The 10,000-nt window shown below is 33.3% G+C and overlaps 1 protein-coding gene across 6 annotated transcripts in view; it reads right to left on the bottom strand.

The window, feature by feature from the left end:
• LOC145258242 (uncharacterized) overlaps positions 1-10,000 on the bottom strand; it is a 63,577-nt gene that overhangs the window by 33,293 nt on the left and 20,284 nt on the right. For all 6 annotated transcript variants that reach the window (XM_080116213.1, XM_080116210.1, XM_080116215.1 and 3 more), the window contains 11 exons: positions 8,899-9,024; positions 7,127-7,180; positions 6,175-6,228; positions 5,283-5,336; positions 4,580-4,633; positions 4,240-4,392; positions 3,521-3,619; positions 3,097-3,240; positions 1,945-2,043; positions 1,218-1,325; positions 395-448 (listed from right to left, as the gene is read on the bottom strand). In XM_080116213.1, coding sequence (XP_079972339.1) covers positions 395-448; positions 1,218-1,325; positions 1,945-2,043; positions 3,097-3,240; positions 3,521-3,619; positions 4,240-4,392; positions 4,580-4,633; positions 5,283-5,336; positions 6,175-6,228; positions 7,127-7,180; positions 8,899-9,024 — 999 coding nt within the window. The remainder of the gene's footprint in view (positions 1-394; positions 449-1,217; positions 1,326-1,944; positions 2,044-3,096; positions 3,241-3,520; positions 3,620-4,239; positions 4,393-4,579; positions 4,634-5,282; positions 5,337-6,174; positions 6,229-7,126; positions 7,181-8,898; positions 9,025-10,000) is intronic.

The following is a 10,000-nucleotide window of genomic DNA, read 5'->3' as shown; positions in this document are numbered from 1 at the left end:
TTTTTATCAGGATAGGATTAATTGATATTAATATTTATATTTCCATTTTTCAATTTTTTTGAAATACTGAATATATATATATATATATATGTGTATGTATTTAAAATCGAACATACAGATTGTATAGTTCTATTCTAATCAATCCTGGAACAGACATAACGTGTGAGAGCTCACATTGTGCTGTTTTAATAAGAACTTTGCAATAAGCGGCGGGTACAGATCTCATAATAATTAAATATTATCTTGTAATGAAAGTACGTTTTTTAATAATTTAATAATGTTGCCATATGATACACCATATGATAATTTATTAATGTCGATTTAATAAATTAAAAGTACAAAAACATGTTATATAAAAATATAATAATATATATATAAAATCATAAAGACTTACAGAATCGCCAGAGTTTCCTTGAGGTCCGGGGGCACCAGGGGCTCCAGCAGGTCCCTAAAATATAAATGAAAAGAAATTAAAGTTGACTATTAGTATCCGCGATGCGGCACAAACTATAACAACAAAATAATTACTACTACTACTACTACTACTACTACTACTACTACTACTACTACTACTAACAACAGCAACAACAATAATAACAACAATAATAACGATAATAATAAAGAAAAAGAAAAGCAGACGAAAAGAAGACGTGTTTGTATAATCTAATTTACATAATAGTTTAAAAGGCAAGTTCTAATAAGTAATTGTCAGTAATTATGAAATACATTGTTTGATTTGCAAACATATATCAAACATAAAATCAAATAATTAAATCTATTTTTCTAATAGGATGATTTATTCTTGTAAGAAAATAATAAAGTTTAAAACTAGCGTAGACAATTTCGGTAATAAGGTAGATGAATTCAAAACTACTAGCGAAAGAATGAGCTTGCAAAAATATGTTTATCAAATATTTCAGAGAATTTGGTTTGTATATTCGTAATATATATTCTGCAAGATTTTAGATATTTTATCTATGTATTATTTTCTTCTGAAATGTTTATAAAGAAAAAAAAAAACGACAAAAGATATCTTACTCCGATAAATATATACAACTTTTATCAGAAATGTATATTTAAAAAAAAAGGAAACCAATTATTGACACACGTAAACGATTAAATATTTACACGTTCGTATACGTTTTGTAATTTTGAGTTCTAACGTTACACTAGAATAAAACCTTGAAAGAATTGACGTCGAATTAGAAAATACGCACCCTCTTTCCTTCAGATCCAGCAAGTCCAGGAAGACCGCGCTCTCCATTGGGGCCAGGAGCTCCACGGGGTCCCATATCGCCGCTTGGTCCAGGTGCACCAGCAGGGCCCTAAAAGTGATTTCAAGAAAACACAATCAGTACAGTACATACATTAAATAAATGTATATAAAGTAAGAAACACGGGTGGTTTAATTTCGTACTAGTATGCTGACTTAGGAACAGGGTTAATAGGGACTAGGTATGTGCATATGATTATATATGTTTATCTACAGCATTCACACGTAAACTAATTATAAATTTGGTGTACACAGTTGATTAACGTTAGGGGTCTTTAAGATAGATTATATTCAGTTCCATTATGCGTTGTTCAAATGGGAGAGTGGTGGTATCAGATAGCTTCGATTCTTGTGAATATTTAACAATAGATATTAGATATCAATTAGTAGATATTCGCCAAATTCCAGTTTACTTAAAGTGTTTCAAAGGGAGATAATTACCACTTCAAAATTTTATTAATCCATATTGACATTGGTTTTTGATTCAGATTTATTAAACATCAATTAAGCAACATTCGTTGGATTTCAATTTCTGCTTTACAGGGGAGAAGCAAAGATTGAAGCTCAGTCGAGCTGAAATTAACGGACAAAGAAATAAAGGAAAATATAGGGCACATATATTGAGACTGTCAAACCAACAGAAAAAAACAGGAATAATAATATTAACTTACAGTATCTCCTTTCTCTCCAGCGGGTCCGGGGTTTCCACTTTGTCCGCTAGGTCCTTGGGGTCCAGGGAATCCTGGGCCACCAGCAGCTCCGACGGGTCCCTGTAATATGTAGAGAGTAAATTAATATAGTATTAACATAATGTAATTAATGTAATAATCAAAATGTACATGTATGAACAGAAACTATTTTAACAATACATCTGCTTTATTTAATGACATTAAACTTGAAGGATATGAATGTAAGAACGTTTCAATATAAATTGTATAATTTCACAAAACATACATTGCATATTCGTATTATTTGGATTCTTTGGACTACTGTTATCATCTGAAGCGTTATTTTCACAACATTTCGGTCGATCTAACCTCCGACCTTCATGGGGGTGTATATTGTCAAACTCAGTAATCCTTCTGTCGAACTCGAGAATCTGCACGGAATTTCGAACGGAACGATTTATTTAATCTACGAGGTTAGCATGCTCTTATTCCGTCGGCCATGACCGGGTAGAAGTATTAAGTAACTCGCAATAGTATTTTGAGTATCGCCCGCGCAGAAGACTGAACCTTCAACCTTTAGAAAAGTGTAATTATAACTGAATTTAACCTAGTACTTTATTTGTTACGCCTTGCGGAATACAAATAATATGAATGATAAATTTTTATCTAAGAAATTCGGAGACACAGGCCAAAGAATTTCATCTGCGTGCTTATTCATCATGGAACAGCATTTTCATCTGTTCTGGCGCCGCACAAAATAGTCGTGAAGAGTTAAAAAGGATGAAAAACAGGCGGAAAAGCACTAAGTAGACTGGATGAGTGCAAGATATTGGGGAAGTCACCAAAATTCTAGTGATGACCAAGGGTCGTTGCCAGCGAGAAGTCAAAGGCAAGTAGCTGTTGCGATAACGCAAACTCATTGGCAAAGGTTATCGAAAAAAGTAACGAGTACAGAAAATCTGGGGAGACTTGTTGTTCTCCAGACTCCAAGGAACCCTGCCCTTGCTGGTAATGAGCAATATCTGATGATGACCTGTGTGAGAACTCCTGTCAACAACAACGACAACAACAACAACAACAACAATAATAATAATAATAATAATAATAATAATAATAATAATAATAATAATAATTAAATAATTCGGTTTTACTTACGCGATCACCTTTGCCTCCAGGGGCTCCTGGTTCTCCAGATTGTCCTGGAGATCCGCTTGGTCCGGCGGGTCCTGGAAGTCCATTTTCACCACGTTCTCCAGCAATACCTTGAGATCCACGAGATCCAGCTGGTCCAGCATCGCCCTATGACGATGAAATAGGTAAGTGAATAAAAGATTTTTTAAAATGACATCGTTGCTTTTTATATGTTAAATAATCTTTTGTTGAGGTCTTTGTGTCAGTGTTATTATTATTTATATGAATAATACATTTCTACGTTTTATGATGATATTTTTCAGCGTTTACTTAATAGTTGCTGATTTGTGCGTGTTGGTATTTTCGTGTATTTAAATGTGTTCGTTTAAAACGTTACATTACACATGGATCCAGTAAAACATTGAAGACAAATCGTATATGTGCTTACCTTAGCACCAGAGATACCAGGGAATCCAGGGGGTCCAGGAGGTCCAATAGGTCCAGCATTTCCGGGGGCGCCAGGTTGTCCATCATTACCACGGAGACCCTAAATTTATTGATAGAAACACATTTTATGATATTCTTCTTTAATAATAAAAAGCACCTAATAAAAACGTTCACTTTTTATTCCAAGTTATAATGATAAATAAGTGTTACATGCAGGCGTAGAAAGCATAAAATGCACACGTAGAAAGCATAAAATGTACGCATAGAAAGATTTAAATGTACACGTAGAAAGCATAAAATGTACGCATAGAAAGCATAAAATGTACACGTAGAAAGCATAAAATGTACGCATAGAAAACAGAAATGTGTACGTAGAAATAGAATAAATGACGGAAATAAAGTTTCATGAAGTTAGAAAAAACCGTTTTCCGTGACAATATTTTATGCTTCTATATAAATGAGTTTTGAGGCATATATCAATGAGCCATTTGCTATGAAGAAATTAAGCGAGAGAACTTAAAATGTAGTTCTATGTAATTTTGATTCAAGTCTCTCGAGCCCATTATTATTTATCTGGACTCTATAATACTTAATATTTGTAATTAAAAAAAAACAACGACAAAAATCATAATTCCAGGAACCATTGTCTGCAGAAATATAATCTATAAGACGAATAATATTTATATTAATTGAATTTAAAATATTAAAATTATTACTTACAGCAGGTCCGGGGGCTCCATCACGTCCGCGCTCTCCTGGGGCACCACGAAGACCTTGTGGACCAGGGGCACCTGGGGCACCAGAAGGTCCAGTGTTTCCTTTCTCTCCAGCTTTACCGGCATCTCCGTTCTTTCCTTGACGTCCAGCAAATCCCTAAGAAGAGATACAACACCACTGAATATCTGCCTTTTCGGGTTTCCTCTGTCTTGAGGTTCCGTATAGTGTGGGCGTCAAATGTGATATTTTTCTTTTATTCCAACGCAGGGAGCGTGATAAATTAAGAACAAAATCGACTAACGTGCGTTATTAAATAAAAGCTATGAAATCGAAGTGTACTTACACGATGTCCCTTAGATCCGGAAAGTCCGGGAAGTCCGGGTGATCCGCGTGGTCCCTATGATAAAATAAATAATGAATATTTAATAGAAAGATAAAGAGACAGGTATAAAATATTAAACGAACATTAAACTGCAATATGTAATATCGGTAGATAGATTTAAATAAAATGAGATAGATACATAGATAAAGATATATAGAGACAGGCATAAATAGAGGAAACGACTGATAAAATAAACGTACATAGAAAGATAGAGAGATATAGAGATAGAGAGAAAGAGGGATTAATAGAAAAAGTATTAAGATTAAGGTATGAAAAAATATATGTGGCAATTAAGCTACACAGAATATTCCGCGTTTCAGAGAGAGAGAGGGGGGTGGAGAAAGAGAAACAGGAAGATAAATATATATATGTAGAGAGAGAAAGATATATATATATATATATATATATATATATATATATATATATGTATATATATATAGAGAGAGAGAAAGAAAGAAAGAAAGAAAGAGGGAGAGGGGGAGAGATAGAAAAGAGATGTGACAGAGAAATAAGCTTAGATATATAGATAGACAATTGTACAGATATATAGGAAGAGAGAGTGGTGATGGAAGAAGAGAGACAGGGCAAGAGAGATAGATGGAGAGAGAGAGAGAGAGAGAGAGAGAGAGGGTATAAAAATAAGCTTAGATAAATAGATACTTACAATTGGTCCAACTAATCCACGTGCTCCAGGTTCTCCATCACGTCCATCATCACCCTAAGGTTTGAAAAACGAAATGTTAAATTTAATAAAAATGTACACATATGTGAAAAACTTTCGGCAAAAGGTTTGTCTGCTATAATTGATATTACAACTATTAGTAAGAAACACGCAAAAACAGTGACAACATTCTTATCTTACTAATGTTAGGTACGGTGTAATCACGCTGGCACACCAAGTCCCATTAGATCACCGGAGTAAGCAAAGTTGAACTTGGTTAGTACTAATATGGGTGACCATTTGGGAATACTAGATGTTGTATGTGCTCTCCGCTTATATCGGCATTGTTTCCAGTCGTCCTGGATTTTCCTTGCTAATGTAATCAAGCAGTGCCGATACAGGAAAAGAGCGGTTAGTCATTGTGCAACCTTTGCTTCACAATTCAGCGCGTGTCATCCATCATTAATCCAGAGTTGTCAGATGGTCTTCGTTGTTATGTCGGACGAACATCCACAACTAATGCTACTTCTATTATTGCTATGACTCATAAATAATAAGTGCAATAGTACCATTACTAAAACATATTATAATAATAATAATAATAATAATAATAATAATAATAATAATAATAATAATAATAAATATTTCATAAGTATTGGTTTGAACTGTATCATCTTTAGTGTGATGAGTCCTTGAGATGTCAGATGTAATAAAATACACAATTCTTATTATGGTTCTTAAATGAAGTCCCAATTATCCTCCCCATGAGTTGGATTACACGCCCTTGCAACCTCTCTAGACAACTTTTTGGCTTATCTCCTTTTGGAAAACTATATACCATTCACTATAATCTCGTTTTTTTTTCTTTTTTCTTCGTAGCAAATAATATACTCACGTTCAAGCCTGGAAGTCCGTTGGGTCCAGGTGGTCCACGGGGTCCAGGAGATCCCTGAAATATATCGAAACAATGAGTAAATAAATGTTCGTTTCGGACTGTGAAATAAAGATGGGTTTATTTTTTTTTATTTGGCTTTTCAGATTGTGTTTCTATGAACTAAAGATACAAACATCACCCTCCATCTTTTTGTAGACAAAGTAAAACAAATATTTTTGTCATCTACACTAAAATATAATGAGAATACATGTTTATATATACATACATAACGATAATATTTTTTAATAAATATTAACAATCAATTTTATATACATACATCTACACACACTAGTGTTTCATTCATAAATGTAGAAAGTGATAATTACTGCCAGACGGGAAACTAGACCCTAGTCACAAAGTAACCATTGACTTCGTAGTTTCGTATTGTTCCTTCAGGCTACCAGAAATCAACATAGGAATTCAGGAAAAATTAAGTACCTATAAATGCTACCTTAGCAGGCATAAGAAGTAAACAGATAGTATTCAAGGACAGGAAATCGGAATGTTTCAAATATGACTTTATTTCAAATATTATTTAAAAAGAAAACACAAATATCTAGTAATAGCTCAATATCACAGCACTATAGCTATAAATAGTTTTTATTATGTGAATCGTCTTGAATAAAGCGAACACAACTCGTTATGAATTCGTTAAAAAATCATCTTTTATGATCCATTAGAGCAAATAATGGTTTTTGGCCCATACTAAAATATATATAGTTCACCAGATATATATTTATTTTTCTTAATAAGGCCATCATCAGCGCTCATATATAAGAAATGGCAACCTCCGTCAATGAGTATTTCAAAAATAAAACCTGATAATAAGATATTAAATGGTTACTATGATTGTATACATGTGCGCATGCGCATTAAAGAACAATAAAAATAATAAAAGGTCGAAAATACTTACAGGGGGTCCTTGTTCTCCGGGTTCACCGCGGGCTCCCATAAAACCTTGTGGTCCCTGTGTAAAAAAAAAAAAAAATGGTGAATTTAGAAAACAAAATGAAATGATGAAATTGAAATGCAAGCGTTAAATATTGAATGGACTATAATTTTTAATATTCGTGGCTGGAGAAATCTCGTTTCGGTTAAGTAAAGTTTTTTGTCTAACCTAATTTTACGGTGTTACGTTATTTTGTTACCTAAAAACTTGTCGGAATGTTTGAAAAAATGCGGTAGTCGGGAGATGAGATGCCTGGAGTGTATGACGGATGAGGTCCAATTCGTTCAACTTCTGCGGGGTCGCAAAAATTTTCTTCTCAACGTAATATTTTAAATCATTGCACTTTATGTTATGCATATTGTTATTATTTAAACATATTACGATTTGTTTACAGCTTTTTCGTTCACATTATTAACATGTTCATATTTTTTGCAACCTTCTTTAGTCAACAGAAATGGAGTCATCGTCTGCCACGATAATACTCGTCTTCACACAGCACTACTGATCAAATATCTAGAAGAATTTGAATCGGGAATTTTGCTCCATCCTCCATATTCTTCTAACTTAGCTCCCTCGAATTAACATTTATTTCGAGGATTACAAAACTTTATGAAATAGTTTTAGTTTAACATTACGAGAGGAGACTGGACATGAGTTAAATTCATATTTCACATCAACATTTAAAGAAATTTACAATTAAGACATTTATAAGCTCGTAAACAGATGAAATCATGTTATAGAGAGTAAAAGGTCATTATTGTTTCAATACACAGTTTTTCATTTTTAAGACGAAATTTTAAATCCACAAAATCTTTTTCATCGACCTGATTTATTTGTAGATTGCCACACTCCACTGGCTCACCCTTTCCTCCAAAAAACATAATGAGATTTTCTGGTTCTGATAACCAGACTGCTTTACAGCAGATTTCAAAAAATATATCAACTAAACTAATGGAATTGTGTTGTCGATAAAGTAATTTATTATATAAAACTTAATGTGCCAGTATGTTTTCTATAGAACGGAAGGTTTGATAATCTACAGAAAAATAAAAAGTGCATCATGTGTACAATTTTCCCGGGAAGACAATGGAAGAGGTTCCAAATTTTTATGTATTCTCCTAAGAAAGATACGATGGCAGAACCGCCTTTATAACTTCAAAATATACTATTTTGATGACACTTCATTCATATTAATAAAATTATTCGGAGAAGACAGTGTAAGTGGTCCCGGATTTATACGTTCTCCTCTATATGCAGACTCTAAGTATGATCTATCTAAAGGAGCTATGGTGGTAGAACCCCAATAAAACGTCAAATACGTATATCTGACATTAAACAAATTTAAAATCATATATATAAAACTTTAAAGAGTTTTCGAAATTTTCGGTTTCTTCCGACTATATTATGAAACGAAACTTGTAATAAAAAAAAAATGTGATGAAGTGTTATGGGCATAGTGAGAGGATATAGCAACGTTCTTCATTAAATGTTCTACAAAGTGGCGCTTTCCTGTTTATATATATATATATATATATATATATATATATATATTTATATATATATATAAGTGTGGGTGTGTGTGTTGGAGGGGGTGACTATCGGATTAAATATTTAACATAATTTTATCTCTTTATTGATGTTATGTCAATAGTTTATTGTTTTAACGAGTTGAACTGATAAGAGATTCAAAAAGGGAAATATCCAAACAGAGAAAATACAATAAACAGAATACGTACTGGAGGTCCGGCAGGTCCAGTGTTACCACGAGGACCGGGGTTACCAGGTGAATAGTAGTGGCTTCCAAAGTTACCAGGGGCTACACCAGCTTTCTCGCCGCCATCAAACGGAGATTGTCCTTGAACCTGAAAATAAAAGATAGATATACATATAATCATCTATGTAGAGATTGTGAGATTCAGATAGATAGATAGATAGATAGAGAGAGAGAGAGAGAGAGAGAGAGGGTGAGAGAGATAAAGAAAGTGAAATAACGAGTTAGAAAGAGAGAGAAATGGTAAAAATAAAACAAATACTGGCGAGAATGAAAGGAAAGTGGAAAAGAACCTCTTTAGGCCATGGCATTTTAAAGCTAAATGTTTCTCATCAGAAGAGAAGAAAAAGTGGCACCACAGCACTTTAAGAGTATACAATATAAGTATTTAAAAAGGCTATGCATGTTTTTAATATGCCATTACCATAGTTTCCCGCGTTCTTGCGATCGTCAGATTGTGTAATGCACAAATCCACTGTCAAAATGATGGATGTTAACAAAATCTGTTCAGTTACACACGGTTTCACCATGATTCATCATCGCACCGGATCATCGGATTTTTATGAGTGGTTTTTATATATCTAAGTAGTGTTTAATCTAGCTAACTAGCCGATCAGATCCATTCCTATTTCTACTTCGTGTTAATATTTTCATTGGCCAATGGATGAGCTTAAAAGAGGTGTCAAGCAATGGTCGGCCAGGCCTTTGCTTGAGTGAAGTCGGATCATTGAGCAATGAAAAAGAAAACTGCAAAGGAAAATTGCAACGAATCAGATCGGTTAATTAACTAGATTAAACTCTGATTAGATATATAAAAGCAATCGCTAATAAAAATCTACGTATTCAATCTGATTCCTTGCTGAGATGAAATATAGACGCGTCTGTGTATCTTACTTATAGAGATATTTTCACACACACACACACACACACACACACATATATATATATATATATATATATATATATATATATATATATATATATATATATATATGGAGAAAGAGAGCGATAGATAGATAGATAGATAGATAGATAGATAGAGATAGGTAAGTAAAGAAAATCTGAGA

Source organism: Euprymna scolopes, chromosome 33 (assembly GCF_053919585.1).
Source record: "Euprymna scolopes isolate OS-2025 chromosome 33, ASM5391958v1, whole genome shotgun sequence".
Taxonomy (NCBI): domain Eukaryota; kingdom Metazoa; phylum Mollusca; class Cephalopoda; order Sepiida; family Sepiolidae; genus Euprymna; species Euprymna scolopes.
The sequence above is the reverse complement of the archived record's forward strand: the minus strand, read 5'-3'. Positions and strand labels throughout refer to the sequence as shown.